This window comes from Lytechinus pictus, chromosome 5 (genome assembly GCF_037042905.1).
Source record: "Lytechinus pictus isolate F3 Inbred chromosome 5, Lp3.0, whole genome shotgun sequence".
NCBI lineage: Eukaryota > Metazoa > Echinodermata > Echinoidea > Temnopleuroida > Toxopneustidae > Lytechinus > Lytechinus pictus.
Genome location: NC_087249.1, coordinates 32,843,739 through 32,867,026, shown reverse-complemented (window position 1 = coordinate 32,867,026; position 23,288 = coordinate 32,843,739). Strand labels below are relative to the sequence as shown.

The following is a 23,288-nucleotide window of genomic DNA, read 5'->3' as shown; positions in this document are numbered from 1 at the left end:
GAGAGAGCTCGCTGGCCAGTGCGCCCGAGAGTTTAGCTAAATATCCAGTTTTCTGAAATAATGACGTCAGAATATTGGTATAGCGAAAAATATATGGAGGTCTGACGTCACGCAACATCATAGTTGAAATATATTTGGTCACATGATGCTATTTGAACCAATCACTATACAGGATTCAATCTTGAGGTTTTTATTCCATCTTCTACATCACTTATAGCCAGTGCAAACATTACTCATTAGAATATCTTCCCATATACCTGTAGGATTTGTTGAGAACTTGAGGGAAGTCAAGCTTCAGAATATATTGTAGGTGTAGACCAATATGACCACCAATTTATACATTGGCCCTAGGTGATGCGATTTCTTTAATGACCTTGCATGCCCTAATCCCTTGGACATGACATTTTGGCATTCTACATTTAATAATTCATTTTATTTATTCACATATCATACATGAATAACAATAAAACTATAAAAGCAGAAGCTTGATGATCATTAATCAAAGGTTCTGGTCCTCCAAGTTTTGGTCGGCTGACATGTTTTATATGCATGGAGCCAAATCTATGAGCATGACACGTCTGAATCGAACCATCACAGGGTAATAGCAGGAAGAGGGAAGGAAGTGAAACATTTCCTTTTTGGTAAATTTCAATGTTAATATTGTTATTTTAGAATTAGTTGTCATTATGATTGGCACGTGATTATGATAGCAGACAGAGATTCTTTCCTGTGACAATGGTATTTCTGTATTTATATTACAGATTTGACTTGGAAAAAAGAAATATATACTGTACAGTATAATCACTTGGCTTAGTTGGCTATGATTCAAGTTGGTTGCAACTTGCAGGTGACATTGAAGCAAACCTTTGTTGGAAATGGCATGATGAAATTGAATTCCAGTCTACATTATCTGTGACAAATTGTTATTTTGTACAGAGGATGAAAGAAAAGTACAAAATAAAATTCCATTGACTGATTTTTCCAGAACACTAGAATTGATTAACATTTTTTTTCTAAGTGGCCTACTCTGTGAATTGGAAAATGATTGGTGCATGTTTCCTTTCAGCATGATAATTGCACTTTGAGGCAAAAACAATATTCATGGTTGAGGAACAAGCATTTTATTTTCAGGCATATTTCTTGAGGATTTATTCTTTGACAAACCATAATAATTGAATAATCTTTCTGATAAGTTTCTGTTAGATTTTTGCTATGAAATGTCTGCTTTTGGCAGTGATTCCTCAAAACATGAAGCAAAATTATTTAGCATCATTCATGTTTCATTATATTTTAAGGTTTTGGATTTTAGAATTAATAGTTTATAAGTGATCGTTTCTGTATTGATACTTGTTTTATATTGGAGATTTCATATAAATTAACTTCAATAACAAAAGATAATAATGTCAGTTGCTGTGATATATAAGGATAGAAGTGTTGTCTCCAGCAGGCTCTACAACATGAAAGACACAAGGGCCCCTATTTTGAAGTTGGTTTTGAATTAAACTCTGGTTTAAAGTTGTAGTTTAACTTTAAATAGCCAATTGTGACATAAATCTCAAACAGTAGAGGTTCAATGTATCAGACAATTCAACTCTCAAATCATTCTTTAATAACTGTCTTGGAAAGAAGAATGTTATAATTGTCTTCACCCAGGAAGAATTCAGGAAGAGCGCTGTAAACATAAGTAACATGCAGTGTAGGTCTAAACAAATTTTGACATTTTTGGCTTCCCATAATTTTAGCACAAAGTTAGACTGGTCTAAGTTAAACCAGACTTCGGGAATACAGGCCAATGTCCGCATTTGTAATTCAGTATATTAACCCTCAAAGAAATGTTAGATTATCATCTTTTCTTTTCTTCTGTATAAAATCACAGGAGGATATGGGTTTGACTGATCAGAAGGCTGCACCTTTACGCTCTAGGGATATGAAGATCAAGAGAGAAATGGTGCTTCAATACATGAAGAGACAGGGCCCATCAGCTGCAGTAAGTACAGGGGATCCGCAGGCCTTCAAAGACATTCGAGAAACCATGTACCTGTAGTAGGTCCATGAAGAAACATGTTTTTTGTTGCATATGTTTCGGATACAAACATGCACATACTACAGGCCATGGTGTAGTGGGAATGTTGTATACTGACAATTTCCAGACTGCACTACAATAAAAAAAAAACGTACCTGAAAATACAGCTATTTCCTTATATTTGAAATTGAAACTGAGCAAAAATGTGGCCATAGGACTTTGGGTCAACTTTCAAGGAAGATCTCTAGACTCCCAGCTCAATGCACCCATATATAAAGCATACCGGTAGTCTTTCCCCTTTAACTTAAAGGAGAATGAAACCCTTGAAACCAGCTGAATCCATATCAAAGAGAAAAATCAAAGAAACATATTGTTGAAAGTTTGAGGAAGATTGAATGAATAATAAGAAAGTTATGAGCATTTGAATATTGAGATCACTAATGCCATGTAGATCCTCTCATTGGCAATGCGACCAAGATCTGTGATGTCACACACGTACAACTCCCTCATTACTTCAGTACTTATTTCACTTATATTCTCACTTTTATAGAGTCTGTCACAAGGTGAGGTGTTCTCTTTATGAGAGGACAAGTACAGAGGTTTCACAACATTATATCATTGATGAATCGTTTGTCATATGATTAGAATGAGCAAAAAGAGATGTTTTGGGGTATATTTTCAGTGTCCAAAAGGGGAGAGTTGTTCATCTGTGACATCATAGATCTTGGTCGCATTGCCAATGGGAGGATCTCCATAGCATTAGTGATCTCGACATTCAAATGCTCATAACTCTTCTATTGCTAGTCCTATTTTACTCAAACTTTTGTTGATCTTATTCTTTGATTTTTCTGCTTTCACAAAAGCTAACTTGTTCTAAGAGTTTCATTCTCCTTTAAGAACACAAAGGCGTCTTACAGCATATCTGTTAATAGCATTTTTTATGGGAAGTTATTAAGAACAGCATGAAACTACTCCAATGGTTATTGCCTCAATAGGCGGTGCTGCACCATCCCGAGTTTGCTCAATCTCGAGATTTTAGCCCGATCGGCCCACTTCGCGATTAATCTCGAGATTCAAGAAACCCCGTCTCCACCATCGCAAGAAGAGCGATTCCTGCTCGAGCGAGGCAACAAGCCCGATATTCCGAGCATGCGCACTTTCGGATCTTGGAGTTTCAACGGCCCGCGCTTTTGAATAACTTCCCGCGATATGCAAGCAATGCACTCCTTTCACTAGCACTTTCGCCGAATTCGACCGGTGTTATGCAACAATCCTCTCAGCTCAGCGAGTGAAGAAGTGATGTATTCTTCGTTTAATATGATGGCGGAGTAGGAGGCAACGACAGAGAGAGGGAGAGAAGGAGGAAAGAAATGCTATTTGCTCACATTTTGCGAAGGAATAAGACGACACTGCTGTCAGTGTTGTTATTGAATATGACCATCGTCGATGAGCGCCTCCCCCTTCGGTCTGGTCTCTCCCAAAATCTATTCACTGGTGGGACACCATCTTTGCTGATTAGGCAATTGATGAACGCTATTCGCGATAAATCTATTCGCATGTATAAAGTTGACTTTCGCACGTGTTTATGTTTTGACCAAGGCGGAAGTGGAACGCGAATTGCATTATGGACTGACGTCATGAATAAATTACCCCGAGTCCAATCTCGAGTGCGTCTGCACCTACGAATTAGCGGGATAATTCGTAAAATAGCGTGCTATTTTGCAAATAAACCCGAGTTGACTTGGGATTGCAATCTCGAGATTAATCCTCCGAACTAGCGCGATAATTGCGTCTCCACTGCAAACTATCTCGAGATTTTTCAGATCGGGATAATTTGCCGGATCAGAAATAGCTCGCTAATTTGAAAACTCGGGATGGTGCAGACGGCCCTAATATGTCTCATCTTTATTTTGGTCTTGATTGATGGAGCAGGGAGTCTCTAATTTTACTGCTCCCTTTCTCAGCATACAAGTATACCTTTGAAATATTTTATCAATACTTGTTGGAATCGGAAATTACCTCAATGACTCAATAATGAAATTTGTTATAACACCTACACGTGGTAAAAATAAATCAAGAATTGTGGAAGCAATTATGATCATAGTTCTTAAAATGTAAGATCTTCATGTACGTCATCTGTGTTATTCCCTGCTAGGCATGACAATAATGGTGTATTCACTGTACACTGTATGAAAGATAGGGATGGTGGAATATGTCTGCATGAGAGCAATAACAATCTCATGCACCTTATGAGGACAATAGCCATGTTATCCTTTAGGGATGTATGCAAAGTAATCAAGCAATATTATGCATCTTAGGGGGAGGTAGTTATACTTTAATAGCTTCAGGTATATTAAAATCAATAGCAATATCGTGTACCTTAAGGGGTAATACTATGCTTTCTCTAGGGGTAAGCATGCAATAGCTATATCAAACACCCTGGAGGAAGGATGTTAATATGAAGTTGTCTTTGGATTGTATGGAAAGCAAACATGTGTTTGCTTGATTGATCTCTCAAGATGAAGAGGCTTTGGATTGGGGGTTTGCATAGCTTGATTGAGGAAAACTTTTGTGTGTTGTACAGAGTATGTATGGAAATGTTCATTATAAACTTTTAGTTTTGACTATATAAAATTAACAATGCAAAATCAAAATGATTGCAAGCTCATACAGACACGATTGGCTTTCAGAGGCTGTATTCGATGTTCTTCCACCCCAATGTCTGATAAACATTATCTTTGTGAGCTTAATGCAGATATGAAATTGTGTGCATTATCAGTGAATAAGCAACACTAACATGGGGGAACTCATTACTTAAGACTGAGTAAGTTAGCATTGGTTATTTGCGATTTATGTCTTCATAGTTTGTTAACTCCAATAACTTGATGTAACCACCAAATTATTTTTTTTTGTAGAAGGAGCATATTTAAAATCCTTGTATCTTGCTTTCATCCATCAGCCTTAAGCAAGATTTAGATTGATTGATTGTTTTGCTCAAGCTCTATGAAATAGCTTCGAGGTGAATTTCAACTTTTGTAGTACTCTAGAGGGAATTATTATTATAAGAAGTGCTTTTGATATCGACAAAATTCATGAAAAATGAAGCCTTTCTCTATTCTGTATAATGCTAATATTAGAGGCGTCTGCAGGGACTACCTTTTGAGCTTTTTTTTTTGCAGAACCTACAACTAATATCTCATTAAATGTGCAAATTTCTATACACATTGTACCTGGACTTTATAACATATTGAAACTTGCATATCTTAAACTTCAAATAAGAAGCATTTCTCAAGATGTGAAATTGCCTACCATTCTTAGTGTTTTATGGCAACCCTGCTGGCTCTCCTACACTGATGACAGTTTTAGGAGATTCTTAAACACCCATTGATATCTCAACATTTTAAAATGCTGTTTTTTTTTCATATAATTTTTGTAAAGAACCAGTACCAGATATCTGTATGGATTCACCCAAAGCGACTATTGACAAACCAATCTTTCTTTTTTCTTTACTGTCCAGGGGCGTAACGACTCCCAGATGAAACCTGGTGATTATGTCATCGAGCTGCACAGCACGGCTGCCAGCGATTCCAGTAGATACCACTCCATCCTGAGCTCCCTACGTGTGTCTCTCACCAGTAATCCCATTAGCTGGGTGCAACAGTTTGGTGAGAAAGGACTGGATATCATCTTGAAGATTCTTCACGATTACAATCAAAGGTTTGTCTCCTTTGGGCTGCGTGGTTTCATGTTTGTTTGCCAAAATTCCTTTGATGGTATATGAAATATGCCATGATATCCTTCTGTTTGTATCAAGTTTACTTCAGGAGAGGACTGGCCCCCCCCCCCTCTCCATCAAAAAGAGAGAAGGAAAAATCCAAAAAAAATTGAAAAGTATCGGAATGAGTACCGTAATTAATTAATTGTGAGCAGTAGTTAATAATGCATATGATGAAATAAAGATGAATAAACATATATTAATAAATTAGTCTTTAATAAATAAAAGTAGAGAAACCTAGAGATAAAAGACTGTATTAAGTTACAGATGAATTCATATAGAGATAAACAGAAAGAAAATGAAATCAATAGGATTAGATGCGTAACTTAGAAAATGATAGCAATTTTTTGGGTAATAGATCATACTGCTCAGCTTTTCAACCTGTTCATATGGAACAAGTACTGCAGTATATTCATGTGACATGTGCAGTATTATATGGCATCTAATGACAAAATGTACTTGTTAGATAGTCCATTTAATAATTCATTAGTCTTTTCTCTCTTTCCCCTCGTACCAATCATTTTAGGGAAGGAAAGAAGTATGCAGATGTGAGGCATGAATGCATCAAATGTATCAAGGCTTTCATGAACAACAAGTATGGAATTCAGACTGTATTTGCCAAGGACCGTGCCATCATCCACATAGCATCAGCGTTGAATCCACAGTATGAAAACATGATGATCGATACAACCAAGCTATTAGCTGCTGTCTGCTTTGTGCCTCCTGATGGGTAAGTAATAATTGATGGATAGATGGTAGAATGGTGAAGGAATAATAGAAGGTCAAATGATGAAGAAGGATTGATAGTAAAATGATGAAGAAAATATTTTTTTTTAAATCTGAATATTGAAGGGATCATCTAGTTGGGGGAAAGAAAAAAAAGAAGGAAAAAAAAGCATAAGCTTTCAATTTTTTTATAATATTAATCAAGAATTAATAGAATGGAAGAGAAAGATTATCCACTGCAAAGGATTGGTCTTTGAATATCCTCACATAATGACACATAAAAAGCTGAAGCAGTTTGATGGACAATTTCATTGTACTAAACACACATGGCTTTCAGCAGAAATGCATTTACATTTATCTATCATCATTTTGATGAATTTAATAATTACAGTAAACACCAATTTCTTTGGTTGAGAAAGTTTTTTTTCTCACAATTCAAATTTACTGGGTCAGTCTAAAAAGTCATGCTGCAAAAGAATGCATGACAGCATTCATATATTTGAGATCCTAAATCAGAGTCCTTTGACTGGAGGGTTTCAAATGTCTTGTCACTATCAGAAATTTTGGAAATGCACGCTTCAGGAGAGATCCTGGCATGATCCTTTTCTTCCATGTTATTGAGTTCACTATGAAGTATGCTTGAGTTTTGGATGAATTATTGATAAGCTCGTAAATGCATTTTTGTTGATTTGGGAAGAAAGAAGTTTTCTACATTCATAGGTTACTACTTATCTCACAGAATTAGGTCATCTTTCAGCAAAGATTCAGTAGCAGATCACAAGGATCACAGCTAATAAGGTCATTGCCCTGCAGTCCAAAGTGATTATTACCTACCTTTCACTTATATGAACTAGACCTAAAACAAATTGTTATCTTGCAAACAACACTGGCACCAGGCTACAACAGTCTACAGGCCAACAGAATACTGAAAGAACTGATAGCAAACTTTGAGAAAATAACAAACATATAGGCAGCTACTTTAATATATAATCAGTGGTTTTCACTTGACTATTTTTTATAAGCTCCTGAACCTCTTCCATCTGATTGGCACAGAGCAATTATAGTCATTGTCATTTGACTATTTGTTTTATGAAATCCCCCCCCCCCCCTGCCTTGCAAAGTAGTTGAATAACACATTTATGACCAATAACCTAAAAACAGGTTCCACATGTAAATGAAGGTTATCTATCTAGTTTAACTGTTGTGTAGTGGTGCCACATTGCTGTTAGTTTCCTTCCTCACTCAATTTCGACCTCCCTGTCTTCGCTTGCTTTAGTTTTGTTTTGACAACTCAGTCAAGATACAAATAAATCACATACATATAGAATGTGTTTAATGTAATTAACAGCTAATATAATGGTTAAACAAACATCAGTTTCAAAACAACTCACTTTTCAGTACTGATGTGGTAAGCGTTGCCTGAATAATCCATTGACACATCATTCATCGGTGTACAATCTGGCTCTAATGGAGGAATTCCTGAATGTTCTAATGAGATTTCCTTTCCCTTTCACCTGTTAAACCAACAACTGATCGCTTGTTTTCATTTCTCACTCTTTCTCTTTCCTTTTCTCTTCTATTCTCTTGACTTCTCCCTCCACTTTCTCCTTTCCCTTCTCCACCCCCCTCTCTTTCTCTCCCTCTTTTTTTTTCTTCAAATGCTTCTTTGTTAACATCATCTAAATCTCATACAACTTTCTTTTCATTCAACTATACAATATATTGCTCTCCAGAGCTCTCAAAATTGGCCTTGCGACATGTTGCAATCATTTGGTTATTGCAAACAATCCCAATATAGGTAAATATTTGCACACCCAATGTTGAACCTTGATTTGTGAGGTACCACCCCCCCCCCCCCACCTTTCATCACATTTCAGTCCAACCTTCTTTCATCTTTCCAATTTTATATTTGTTTTATGCAAGAAAATATTCTGTTTTCTGTCTTTCTTTAGAACCTCTTTCCCCCCCCCCCTTCCCCTCTTTCTCTCTCTCTCTCTCTCTCTCTCTCTCTTATTTCCCCCCCTCTGTCTTTCTCTTATGTAGTCTCCCCCTTCTGTCCCTCTCCATTGCTAACAGCTGATCATTAAGAAGTCATTGATTATCCCATCATTAGACCACATCCTGTTCTTTGTGGTTGTTCAAGATTACAGTCTTGATCGTAGGATAAGCCTTTTGTCATTGGACTTGTACAATTGCAATCCTTGCCATACATATCATGACCCCCTTTCAAAAGAACTTTGTTGCCAGATAGCGGAACAATAATGAACATTCCAATCACATTTACAGTTATAAAGTATGGAGTCAAGTTCATTAAATGAACCTTTTCAGAGAAGAGTTGTTATTTATGGTTTGTAATGATCATGATATTGCAACTCTAATATTTCATGCATTTTGAATCAGCCTTCTATATTTTACTTCAGATGGCCTACAGTGTATATATGAGGCCGTTCTCATTACGCTTTCTAAAACTAGTTTACTGGAAACCGATTCAGGAAACCACTTTGGAAGATCGCTTTGCTAGCGTTCCCACTTGATCACACGAAAGTGGTTTTCAAAATCACTTCACGTAAAGCGCTCTTGTTGCTATGGAAACGCTCTCAGTGGGGTGACACGTTTCGCGCGAAATTCGAAACCGCAGCATAGGCATTCTACACCTGTCGTGTGGAGTAGCGCGCTCAAAATGTGCGAAGATCGCTTCCCGAAGAACGGTTGTGTCCTCACTTACGCTAAAACCAGTTTAACGAGGCAAAGCGATCTTGAAAACTACATCGCGAGGTGGTTTTCCAAACTGGTTTGGAAGATCGCTTCCAAGACCGCTTTGACCGTTCTCACTACGCGTTAAACTAGTTTCCAGTAAACTAGTTTTAGGAACGTAGTGAGAACAGCCTCTATAAGTATACATTTATTTTGGCTCACACAGACGATGTTCAAGAGGGTGAAATTACATCACAGACATTTAATAAAAAAGTAAAATGCAATAGAAGTATAGAAACCTGAAATATTTATGAAACAAAAAAAGTTCAAAATGTACAATATCAAAGAAAGTGTAAAAAATACAAACCACAGCAAAGATCCCCAAATTTAAACTATGAACGAACCTTGATCCAAACCACTTCACTGTAAAATTGTTAGTTTGATCTGTCTCTTTAACTTTTATTAGAAGTGATGATATAAATATAGATATCTAGTAACAATTAGCAGTAGTGAAAATCAAAATATTATCTAGATCTTATTGCATAAGGTTAATTATCTTAACTGAATTTGTGTTCAAGCTCGACTCAACTTTCATTACCATCATTGACAATAATTGCAAATTGGTATTTTAATTGTACACTGGATTACATAAATCGATTGCAAAGGACAACATATTTTTTTAAGGAGAAACTTCAGTAATGCATTTAGTGTTAGATTAAATATCTTAACTTGCTCTCTTTTTCATGGGATTAAATAAAAAAAGTGCCTTGATTTTTATTGTAATCATATGATGTAACTCAAGAAGTAAAAGTAGATTTCGTGTTCATGACACGATGGAATCCAATATCCTGTGGGCAGCTTAGATCAGCATTGCTTGGATTAAACTATGAAATGAACACCTAGAATCACATGATTGAAAACATACCCCAAAACTGAATCAAAATGGCTGCCAAGATCAACAAGGTTCTAGAAAGGTATGCAAGATCTTCTAGAGCACCGCTACTAGTTGCCTATTGAAAACAAGCAGTATTTGGTTGAAAAACATTGTTATGGCAAAGGATGGATTTCAGAATGATGTATACATGAAAGTAAATGACTTGGATTTTGAAATACAATGTATGGGTCATAATTTTGGCTTCTTGAAAATTGGTGGTTTGGCATTTTATAAAGAAATCCCAATAGCATTCAGAATAATTCTGAAGAAATTTTGCAATTTAGTAATGATTGAAACAATTTGTTTTTGCTTTGTTGGTTTGGTTGTTTTTAGACAATTTGTTTACAATGATGATAAGCATGTAAAGCTCTGTCTATTTAGAAATTATATATAGTGAGATGCACAGTTCTTATTATTATCCTGGCTATACAATGAAAACAAAATTATTATTGAGTCCACAGTTGAAAACAATGTTGTCTTCTCAAAATGTGTTGTTTTTGTTTTGATTTGTCTTGTTGGGGATGGAATTGTATACAAACAGCAGCCCCCACCCCGAAACTTTCCCATGATGACCAATTATTGACCTTAATACACACATTGATCACATTAGACATAAAGTATTTGCTTTCTCATTATCACCCAGGGGTTCAGTAAAGACAGGGGCAAACATGCACCCCTCTACCAATTCCAGACCCTTTTCCTGGGCAGCATTAAAGTGTTTGTTCCTCAACACCAAGATGGACCTAATTAACACTCAAACTCTGGCTTCCTTATTTGTTCCTTTTGCTTATTCCCCAAGAATGTTTTTAAATCAGTAACATATTTTAGTATGGACTCCTACAAATGAGGTACCATTTAGCTCTCTATAATCAGTATAAAGGGTAAATTGCCTTGAGAGTGGTGGTCAGTTTTGTTTACCCTTTCTTTCTGTGGAATTGTAATTTGGATTATGTCAAAATGTGTGTCTTACTTTGTTGCAAGAAAGTGACAAAGGCTGTTTATAGGTAAGTTATTGCACGGTCATTTCTACAAAGCTAGCTGATTTATTCCCTTTCTTTTCTTGCTTATATATAAAATATCTTTCAAAGATGTCATTTTCTAGATTAATAAAGAATACAATCAAATATATTTGAATCCTGTAAACCATAGATAAGCCATCTCATGTCCCCCAAAATATAAAGTTGTGATTATAATATACATGTAACTTATAAGTTTTATTTCTAATATCTATTTCTTTGGAAAAGGTATATGTGCTGTTTGTCCTGATTGTGAATAAAACAGTGACTGAATGCCTATTTTTTTTCTTTGTTTGTTCTTTCTAACCAGACATGAAAAAGTACTATCTGCTTTAACAGAGGTTGGTGAGACCAAATCCAGTCCCAGATTTTCATCCATTGTAGAGGCTTTACAGCTAGAGGACAACCCTCAACTCATGGTGAGATATCCACTGCTTTATTTCAAATTTTCAAATTAATGAATACTAGTGGAATATTTTTTTTTCTGTAATTGAGAAATTTTCAAAATATATTGTAATATGTTTGATGCACCTTACTTTAGCCACATAGATCTGTGATTTCTATTTAGTAAAGTAAACTTGTGATTTTTCCCTAAAAGTTGAGATGGTTTTATACATGTTTTCGAAGCCTTAATTGCATTTTGATTTGTTGATAGTGTATCGATTAATGTACATCAAGTTATTGATAGAATACCTCAATGATTATAGTGTGCACTTACTTACTGCGTGACATTCGTTTTACATCTTCATTTTCTCTGCAAAATCTATTTTTCAGCAATCACATGACACATGATGGTGTTATTGCTAATCTATCAAAATGGAATTAATGTAATATATCAAATGATTGCATTTATTTCAGCAAGAATTTTAAAGTTTTAAAGTAGACTTGCTACAAATCTTATCAATCAATCAATCAGTCAATTATTCAATCAACCATTTTTAGTTATTATATTTTGTAATGAAATTCAATTTACATCGGTGTAACGATCCAATTTCTATATTTTTCTTTTCTTTTCTTGATAGTGTGTATGTATGCAGCTAGTGAATGCCCTTATATCAAACCCTGAGGATCTAGACTTCAGATTACATCTTAGGAATGAATTCCTTAGGACTGGAATGATCAACATCTTGCCAGTAAGTTAACTCCTTACCACGTATTCTGAAGTCGAGTTAAACAAAGACTATGGTCTAACTTAGTGCTAAAATTATGGAAAGCCAAAAATGTCAAAAAATTGTTTACATTGCATGTTTCTTATGTTTACAATGATCTTCCTTGATTCCTTTAAATGGTAAAGACAGTTATCTTATTGATATTTCCCAGCCAGTTAAGAATGATTTGAGAGTCAACTTAGCTCATAAATTGAACTTCTATCATTAGATATTTATGTCACAATTTGCTATCCATAGATTAACGACAACTTTAAACCAGAGTTTAAATTAAAGCTGACTTCAGAATACAGGCCTTTGACTTGTATTGATAGCCACCATTGGTGAAAAATTCACTTAACTTTATTTCAATGTAGACTTGTCCCATTCAACAGTCGACAACTTAGAACCTGTGCCATCACATGCAATTCAACTAATCTAGGCTGCCCTAATAAAAAAGCAGGTTGCCTTTTGTCATTTTTAAGTGGGTAGTTAACATGTGTATATTCATGATACATGTGTTAGTTAACTAAAGGCAAGCTATGTCTAGGAGCCAGGGAAGTGACTTGGAACCATGAAGGCTTATAAGAAGATTGAAGTACTAAACATCATGTTTCATTGTACTGTAACATTGGATTCAGTATACATAGCCCTTTTGTCTCCTAATTCAGGAGGAAGTAGATTTAAAATCTGTTATTGTTATTCATTCTTGACTTCACAGGTTTTTTTTTTTTTGATGTTGTGATGTCAGTTCATATTTATAAAATGCATGAGGTTGTACATATGATTTATTTGATGCATATGCATCCATCGCTGATTGCGATTTGATAAACACCAATTTCCACCAAATGAACATTTGCCACCCCAAGATCTAAACCTATTCTTCCTAGACAGATCTCTTTGTATAAAGTCAGTTAATTCATCTATTCATTGATCGATGAATATTCCACCAGGGTAGCCAATTTCACAGAAGTGGGTACACCCTGAAATATATTACAAATGACTCTTCACCTTGCTACTCTCCCTTCTCTCCTACCTTCAGCCTCATGCTTTTGGATAATAAACATAAAGGCCAAGTCCACCCCAGAAAAATATTGATTTGAATAAATAGAGAAAAATCAAACTAGCATAACACTGAAAATTTCATCAAAAGCGGATGTAAAATAAAAAAGTTATGACATTTTTAAATTTCCCTTAATATCACAAAAGAGTTATATGCACATCACGTTCGGTATGCAAATGAGGGAACTGATGACATCACTCACTCACTATTTTTGTTGTATTTTATTATATGAAATATTGATTATTCTAATTTTCTCATTGTTTTGTGAAGAAAAAAAAATTTCCTCCTGAACATGTGGAATTACCATTGCTTAACCTTTCATGGTTCAGTCAAGTTGGTCCTTGCTTTCAAATCTATAAAAATTGAAATATTGTATAATTCAAACAAACAAAAAAAAAAAAGAAATAGTGATTGAGGGACATCATCAATACTCTCATTTGCATGTGACTATATAACTATTTCGTGAAAAATAGCTAAACTTCAAAATGTCATAACTTTTTTTTTTTACATCCGATTTTGATAAAATTTTCAGTGTTATGCTTGTTAGATTTTTCTCTTTTAATTCCAATCAACTTTCTGTTGGGGTGGACTTGTCCTTTAACTTACCCTCATTTCTCAAAAGTTATCAATAACAAATGTTAACATTCTATGACAAATCTCCTTTGAACCAATTATTTGTGTAGCTTATAATAGAAGTTTGTAATTTGTCATTGAAATTAAGTGTTGTGAAACAAGGTCCTCACTTCTTTTCTCATTGCTAGGAGCTACGTGATAATCCAAGTGAAGAGTTAGGTGTTCAGATGAGAGTCTTTGATGAGCACAGAGAAGATGACTTTGAAGAGTTTCAGCATAGATTTGAAGGCCTCCGCATCGAGATGGAATATCCTTTACAAACTCTATATCGTTAATTATCCTAATGTCAAGGACATGGGTGGATCCAGGATTTTCCAAAGGGGGGGGGGGGCACATTTGCACATTTTCCTGAGGGAAAAAAAGGTTTTCAACTTTTAAAAAATAAGGACATTTCGTCCACAAAAAAATTTGACTAGAAAAAATAAATAAATAAAAATATAGGTCTTCACTTTCAAGGGGGGGGGGGCACACTTAATCATTGTGCCTCTCAAAAGAGGGCGGGGCATGGGCCGTCTGTGCCCCCCCCCCCTAGATCCGCCAGTGGTCTAGGAATTGCAGATTTTGCTGACTTGAAATCTAATACCATTGATGTTGATTTAACCAGGCCCCTGTTTCATAAACAGAACTATGGTAACTTTGCCGTTGTGGTAACTAAGCCAGTTTTTAGTTCCTTTTTTGCGCTTGATCAGAAGAAGGTCATTTGAACTCAAATGACATGGTGGTTTTATATTCAATGAGATTAGCACCAACTTTGATGTCTTGATTATTCATACATTCTTTTGAATTGTGTTTCTCATTAGATCCATTAAACAACAATGCGTCCATTAGCGACTGGTATTTTGCACTTACCTAAGTACACCGAAGAGCAGCATGCTGTACATTCAAAGTAGAAATGAAACATTGATGTGCTATTCCAGCTTGTCGCCTGGTCTTTGCAATTCATGCATCTTGTTACATCAGAAATGCTTACGAAAAACCTTGCTTTGAAATTTTCCCATTCCAATGAAAGAAAGGAAAGGTCATTTTGTACAAACTTGCCCATGAGGTAAATGTGAACTGGCTTGTTGAAACCTTGATTGTGATTGGTTGCTGAGCCTTGTTACCATGGTAGTTACTATAATGGCAGAGTTATAATAGATGTACATTATTATGAAACTGCTCCAGTCTGTAAGGTCAAGCATAGGGATTGCTTTTGCTTTCAATTCATATCGAGAATTACTATGAAGCAATTTTAAAAAAAGGAATGCATACATCTGGGCTGTAGTACTGTATTAAAGCAAACATAGAACAAAGTCTAGTATGAAGTAAACCTGTGCATATGAGTTTATGCCTGACAATTTCAATATTCTAATTCATCTGCAACATGATACTAGCATTTCAATTCCCCAAATTTGTATAACACCTATGAATCATTCGGTGGAAAAATAACATTTTGCCAGACCTTGCAACAATGAATGAATGCAACTCCACCCTTTCACAATCTGAATACATTTATATTAATATACAAATAGCGAATAGGCATGAGTGCGATGGTGCGAGATTCGGTGAAAGAGGTGCTCTATTCAACTCGGCTAATGCCTCGTTGAATAGAGCATCTTTCTTTCACCTCATGCGAAATCTCACGCCATTGCACGAATAAGAATATTCACTATTTGTGTTGTACAACGCCGCGGAATTCAGCGAAAAATATGAAGAAAAAAAAAGTTTTCCTTGTAGTGATCTATGAAAAGGGAGCAAAAATATTGAAAGCGAAAAGCAAAATCCCACAAGTGCACATGAACTTGGGCAGCATTGCGAATTTAGCCAGCAGGCTTATACGCGTATGCACCTTCATTTTTACTGAGCGCAATGAATTAAATCGTATTGTGACGTCACCTCCTAAAGCCATTTTGGACGGTACATTTTGGATGGTACGTCTTGTGTGCAACGGTACGAATGTTTGACATTCAGCCTCCCATTTGCTCGCATACAACAAGCTAAGTAGGCATTGTACAACATATGGTGGTACATGTAGTTTGGCCCATGATATATGTGTATAGATTTGAAAGTTAGGTTATGTTGGGCAATCAACCAATTGAAAGTGGAAAATTCTTATGAGTTGATATATTTACAGTTTGTGAGAGTTTGGCATGTGGTATATGTGTATAGATATGAAAATGGGTTACAGTGGGCAATCAACCAATTGAAATTGGAACTCTCTCGTGAGTAGATGGAATGCATATTTGTCCTTGACTGACATTGTTCACTGACCTTGAAGGTAACTTCCAGCTTCTCCAGCAAGTCGTAGCCAACTCACCATCAGAGAACTACTTCCTATCTATCCTTCAACATCTCATACTGATCAGGGAGGATGTCTACATAAGGTGAACAAACACTCATTTACTGTTATATCATGAAGTTGGGGACTGTTGGTGACCATGTCTTGTGAGAAATGATTTTATTGGTGTTGACTTAGCTCTTCCAATAAAAAATCACTTGTCTTTTGTAAGGTTGTTTGTAACTTCTGAACAGCTTTGTGCAACACCCACCATGTTTGTAAAGTTATGGGCAAAGTTAGTTCTCAGTTGATTTTGATGTGGAGTGCTAAATGATATGCCCAAAGATTTTCAAATGTTTTGACAAATTGTAATTACATTTATTATCATAGTTGATAATGCAATGTAATATGTTAGCAATTAAAGAATGTATAACTGTGTGTCTTCAGTGAATATCATTATTTTAAAATTTATCATTTAATAGAAAAGGGATGCTCATTGTGTTTGATATACTAGCAATTTGTTTAAAAAATGAAAATTTTGAGTTGCATGTTGGTAGTTAACCTTTTTATAACCTATTGTTTCATATCATATAAGTTAACCTTCAAATTTGTCGTTTGCAGGCCACAGTACTTCAAATTAATAGAGGAATGTATATCTCAGATTGTGCTTCATAAAAGCGGTTGTGATCCTGACTTCACCTACACCAAGCGATTTGATGTGGATGTAGAACCACTAATAGGTAAAGTATCTCACTATGACAAAAACTATCATCAACACTAAAATTTATTGTCATCTTTCCTGGGAAATTTGATGCTATTCAGGTGCTCAGTCTCATCCATTGGGAGAAGAGTTTTATGACAAAATGTTTAGTAATACAAAGTATATTCCACACATGTTCACTTGTCAAAGTCGATAGTTCACTCTCCTGAGCCCAACCCCCCCCCCCCCAAAAAAAAAAAACAGTAACAAAAACCTGAGGCTGAGGTAAAGCAAGTGAGCTTGCTCCTCTGACTTTATTGACTTTATTCCAGTTATTTCCCACTCTTATTTGATAATTTTGAGGTCAGCAACTTGTAATCCTCTTTCCATGAAAGCTGATGATGATATGTTTAAGTGCAGTGAATTAGCTGTCTTCACTGATGTGACTTCATTTCACTTGTTTGCTAATCTGCTCACTATTCTTGGGTAATAAAATCATGAATAATAATAATAATAATAATATACAGTGCGTCCCAAAAAAAACTATACACTTTTGAAATGGCTGCCAAATAAAAAATGTAGCACTTTTGGGAAAAAGACTTACATATATGGAATGCCAATAAAGTCAACTTTCAAATGACACCAAAAAGTTGGAAAACTATTCATGCTTGAGCGAGCAATGCCTACTGAAACAAAGGGTATGAAAATTAGGGTGGGCTGGAATTAGCCTTCCAATTTATATCAGTTTTTGAGAGGCAAACCCTTTCGAACTTGCAAAGTTAAGGGCGTTGTGATAAATTAATGATCAACCGTGACCAGTTTTAGTTGCTTAAGCAAATTTTTATAAATTATTAAATTGAACTTTAATGCAATAGTGAACACAAATTACACTTTTGGGGCAGCATTTCAACTTTATCATTTGATCTCTTGTTGGGCCGCATTTCAACTTTATCATGTGGATCTCAGCAATGTGTTAATGGGAGTCAGGAGAATAGGGGTGAGATAGGACTTAAGTGGGAGAAGTAGGTTGATGGAATAAGGGTCAACAGAACATTCAGCCCCCGCCCCCTCCCTCTTTCCCGCCCTCCCCTCCTGTTGAGAGACTGATGGCTATTGTCATGCACACGTGAAGTCCAGAGCAGAATGTTGATTTAATGATTAATTCTGAATTGGGGCATCAACTTTTTCCTATCAATCATTTAATAATCAATTTATCAGTAAATCAACTCATTCAATGTGCAATGTGATCAATCAAACATTCAGGTTTTTTTCATTAAATTATTTAATTAATCATCATAATCATTAATTTCTTGGTAATCATTCAATAAAAAAACTGACCATCAGCCACCGGTCACTTGGCAGTTAAGTTTTGAATAGGCTACAATCCAGGAAGTGAGACAGAGAGAGAGAGAGGGGGGGGGCTGGGAAATGGAGGTGGAGAGGGGAGGGTACATTATGACTTTTAATTTGTAAACGGACAAAAAGAAGAGGAATGCCCTTTTAACCAAGTCTTAGCATATCTCGCCCTCTTGCTTGTAACAGGTACTTTCACATTACTCTGACTCTCACGAACACACTTCTGAGGTCCACAAGATGAATATGCTACACTAAAATTATAATTACAGTTCACTCATGCATTAAATTTCAATTTAGTAACTCATGAAATTTGCCTAAGAAACCAAAACTTATCTCACTCATTAATTTAGCTTAGCAAGTTCCAAAGGACTAACCACTAAAAAAAAACTGTAAGGCTAATTCCTGCCCAGCCTAGCCGAGCTTAGTCTCTCAGGAGGAGAGAAGCGGGGGGGGGGGGGGGTTGAGATGGAGAGAGGGGTTGCTAAATGTTCTGTTGACCTTTATCCCATCAACGTACTTCACCTTCCTAGGTCATAATTATTACCCCCTCTTCTCCTGACTGCCATGAACACATTGTTGAGATCCACATGATAAAGACAAAATACTGCACTAAAAATTGCAATTCATGATCACTCATGCATTAAATTTCAATTTAATAACGCATTAAATTTTCACAAACAACAAACTGATCACAACTGATCTTTAATTCACCAAATAACCCTCAACTTTGCAAGTACCAAACAAAAAAAAACTGAAAGAAATTGGAAGGCTAATTCCGGCCCACCCTAATTTTCATACCCTTTGTTTCGGTGGGCAGTGCTCGCTCAAGCATGAATAGTTTTCCAACTTTTTGGTGTCATTTGAAAGTTGACTTTATTGGCTTTCCATATCTGTAAGTCTTTCCCCCCAAAATGCTACACTTTTTATTTGGCAGCCATTTCAAAAGTGTATAGTTTTTTTTGGGACGCACTGTAGAGTATTTATAAAGCGCCAAATCCATATTGATTATGTGCTCAAGGCGCTGAAATATACTTGGTATAATATTATCACCCCGACTGTAGCTGAGCGGCCATATAGGCGCTAAAGCATTCAAGGAATAAATCCTACCGGGTACCCATTCACCTCACCTGGGTCGAGTGCAGCACAATGTGGATAAATTTCTTGCCGAAGGAAATTACGCCATGGCTGGGATTCGAACCCACGACCCTCTGTTTCAAAGTCCGAAGACTAATCCACTGGGCCACAACGCTCCATCATGAATCTCTTCCTATGAATGCTAACGATACTTCGTCTTCAACAACTGGCAAAATCACTCTATAATGACTATGCCTGGTTTTTTTTTAACACAATTTTGAAAGTATCATAAATTCTACAAAAGAGTTAGGTTGTTGTTTCCTTTTATAGGTCGGGATTGATGATGATACTTTTGTACATAATGCAGTTTTTACAGGAATAAATGGGTGACACAAACTTATTCTGTAAGCATTTCACTGAACCAACTAACATTTGAAATTCAGCTTCTGTTTGGATTCTCAAATAACATTCATTCATCTACTCACCATTTTCTCTTTGTTACAGAGGGATTAGCAGAGAAGGCTAAATATGAAACCATGGAAGGCAAGGCAGTCAAACTTGAAAAAGAGGTGATTATGAAACTTCTTGCATTTATTGGATCACATTTCAATATGTAAAATGATAATGTATGACAGAAGTGTCCAAATGGACCACACCCCATTTCTCTTTCTTTCTTTCTGTCAGTCTTTCTGTCTGTCTGTCTTTCTTTCTTTCTTTCTTTCTCTTTCTTTGTCAATCCCTGTCCTCTCATTCTTCATGAAACTGTATGGTTGTTAATCACTAGCCAATATTAGGGAATCATTGAAATGCATACTTAAGCATTATCAGAAACAAAACTAAATGATCACTTTGCCAAGTGCTCCATTGTTTCATTTTGTAATATTTCATGTCATGATTCCATAGGGTCTAAGGACCGTGTTCTTTTAACCTGTTTAGGCTAATATGTCGCCTAAGTCGACTATGGCCTATTGAAGCTAGTCAAGGATTTATGAATGTGGGACCATATTTTGTATTTATGTATATTATCATAATTGGACTAGTACACATTCATTTCTCAAATTGAATATGTCTGATTATCATTTCTGTTACAGTTGGAGCAAGAGGTAACGGCGAGGCAGGAATCAGAAGCCAAACTAAATCAAGCCAATAAGAAAGCCGAAGAAATGGAGAAAGAACTTGAGGAATTAAAACGACAGGTATGAAGCAAGAATTCTTGTGTGACTATTGTGATTGTTGAGTCTTGACATTCAGTATGTAAAGTATATGTAGCAATAATGACAATAATATCCATTTCCATTATGCAATTTGTACTTTCAATAATGTTATAAGCATCTTCTGTTGTAAACATTTGATTACCTGGGATATCTTGTGAAAGATCAGTCATATGCAAGTATGAAATATGATCAGTGTTACTGAATAATTTTGTTATAAGATTATCAATGAAATAAAACTTCTCATTTATTTTACCTCCCCAGATTGCAAGTGGAGCCATTGTTGCAAGTGCAGGTCCTCCCCCACCACCTCCACCACCCGGGGGAGGCGGTGTTCCTCCCCCTCCCCCACCCCCACCAGTAGGCCCTGGTATCCCACCACCACCACCACCACCATTCCCTGGTGGGGGTGGTGTCCCTCCCCCTCCCCCACCACCAGGGGGTGGTCCACCCCCACCCCCTCCACTACCTGGTATGGGTGGTCCACCTCCCCCTCCTCCACCCGGTGGTGGACCCCCAGGACCCCCTCCACCACCTGGTGGTGTACCAATGATCGGTGGTTTTGGTATGAAGGCAGCCTCTCCAGCACAGTCTCTACCCCATGGTATGAAGGAGAAGAAGAAGTACAACCCTCAGACTCCAATGAAGAGAGCTAATTGGAGCAAGGTAAAGCTAGTAATATTAATTGAAATTTCTAAATGGATTCATTTATTTTCATGTTATTTTCTTCATATTAAGGTATTCCTCCATTTGTTAACATTTTTATTAATATAGAGGTGAGTATTTTAATTATAAAGCTAGATAGTGTACATTTTTTCATTATTTATTGGATGAATTATTCATTTCAATACCAGTTTTGAGATGACTATGAAAATTAATGAATAATTTGATCTCCACAGTGCATTCTCCCTTCTGATAAATTCTGCCTGATTATCTTTTGATACGTTTCTCATAAAACGAATGTTGCTTTTTTTATACATTTTATTTAATTTACGACCCTGTTTCACAAAATGGTTGGAGTGCAAATTCTGCTCTCGTCCTGTTGAAACATGAATGTAATTCAGGCACTTATGTTGGGTAGCAGCAAACTTGTGCTAATTTTGTGTTTGTGAAAAATCTTCCCTTCTCTTTTAGCTATCATTGCTCATATTGTTGATGAATCTTCTTTTCTTTGAACAGATCCAACCAAGAACACTTAAGAAGAATTCATTATGGGTCAATGCTAAAGAGGAGAAACTAGAGAAAAAGGAGGTTTTAGAACAGCTAGCATCCTTATTCGCATCCAAGCCAGGTATTGTATAAGTTGACCTTATGTAATTTGTTTGTTCTTGCAAACTTTTAAAGTATATTTTTGCCCCAAAGTTTTCACCTTATTATTCAGCCAGTACTAAATGTAAAACAAAAGAAAAAGAAATCATGAATTTGTTTTTTCTAGGATATATGGAGCAAATCACATTCTTAAAAAAAATATAAATGGACATTCACCTGTGCATACCATTTTTACAAGGATTGTTCATCACTCTGTGGAGCATTTCATGAAATAAATTTTCAGTGATTTTCACTGAAAATGCTGTTATAAGCTACTGAGATCCTCGCATCCAATTGGCTCAGAGCAAATTTGCCAATGGAAATCACTGACATGTTTCATGAAACATGCCCTAGGTTTTTATCAGATTCTCCAAGCAATTTTCTACAACAGTTATTTGTGCTTGCATTTTTAACAGTTTGTTTACAATGTGAAGAAACAGATCAAGAAAAAAATAAAGTTACATGTTCCCCTTCTAATCAAGCAATCCAGATTCACTGCCCCTGCTAGTATTCATCGTGTCAGAGACCAACATAGATCAGCTAAATAAAACACTAGGAATAATATATTAAAGTGATTGGCTAACATTGATTTGACTTTAAAAAATCTGAGCTAGAAGGTCACACTTGTCACCTGTGTCTGTGATATGTTACAAAAATGAAGCCCAGAAAAAATTGCGTTCGAAAATAATTATTTAGTGCTTCAAAAATTGAAAGTGACCGAAAACACCATCTTAATTTCATCCCATACACTTATGTGTACTATTTAGGCATCTATAAGACGCCTATTTACAAAATCGGGGTTTGCCTTGTAGTTTTAGCTTTTCATTCTCAATAATGGTTGTTTTCAGGGTTTATTAGTTCTAATACATGCACTTGTACACATGTTTCATCTTGGTTTGAGATTTTTTTTAAATCGGCTGCTCACAAAGTTAAACAATACCTTTAAGGCTGATACCAGGTATATGCAAGGATTATATATCATACTGCAAGTACGTGATGAAAATGATTTGTATTTCCTTTTTAGAATTGGAATTGTGACATGATTACTATAATCGAACAATCTGTTTTGAATGCAGGAAAGAAGCTAGGAGGTGGTGGTATCGAAGCCGATGTTGATGGTAAGACAGAACCTAAGAAGAAGGTGAAGGAACTGAAGGTATTGAGTGCCAAGGAGGCTCAGAACCTCTGTAAGTAACAATTGATAGTAATTCATTAGTTCAATAAGAATGAAATAATCTACCCGAAAGTATGTTTTCAAGAGGGGAAAAATTCTCACCTAAAATAGATCAATGATAACGTTAATGATGTGATCTTGATAATGATGGCAATGATGGATGTGATAATGACGATGATGATGATGTTGATAATGTTGA

General features: G+C 36.0%; 1 protein-coding gene across 1 annotated transcript in view; it reads left to right on the top strand.

Annotated features, from left to right (window-relative positions):
• Nucleotides 1-343: 343 nt before the first annotated feature.
• The window catches only part of LOC129262067 (protein diaphanous homolog 2-like), a 32,591-nt gene continuing 9,646 nt past the window's right edge, over nucleotides 344-23,288 (top strand). The window contains exons 1-13 of the mRNA XM_064100280.1: nucleotides 344-1,987; nucleotides 5,541-5,740; nucleotides 6,325-6,528; nucleotides 11,479-11,587; nucleotides 12,191-12,301; nucleotides 14,138-14,256; nucleotides 16,256-16,372; nucleotides 16,888-17,006; nucleotides 19,901-19,965; nucleotides 20,488-20,592; nucleotides 20,872-21,273; nucleotides 21,787-21,898; nucleotides 22,992-23,102. Of these exons, the coding sequence (XP_063956350.1) occupies nucleotides 1,793-1,987; nucleotides 5,541-5,740; nucleotides 6,325-6,528; nucleotides 11,479-11,587; nucleotides 12,191-12,301; nucleotides 14,138-14,256; nucleotides 16,256-16,372; nucleotides 16,888-17,006; nucleotides 19,901-19,965; nucleotides 20,488-20,592; nucleotides 20,872-21,273; nucleotides 21,787-21,898; nucleotides 22,992-23,102 (1,969 nt within the window). The 5' untranslated portion in view covers nucleotides 344-1,792. The remainder of the gene's footprint in view (nucleotides 1,988-5,540; nucleotides 5,741-6,324; nucleotides 6,529-11,478; nucleotides 11,588-12,190; nucleotides 12,302-14,137; nucleotides 14,257-16,255; nucleotides 16,373-16,887; nucleotides 17,007-19,900; nucleotides 19,966-20,487; nucleotides 20,593-20,871; nucleotides 21,274-21,786; nucleotides 21,899-22,991; nucleotides 23,103-23,288) is intronic.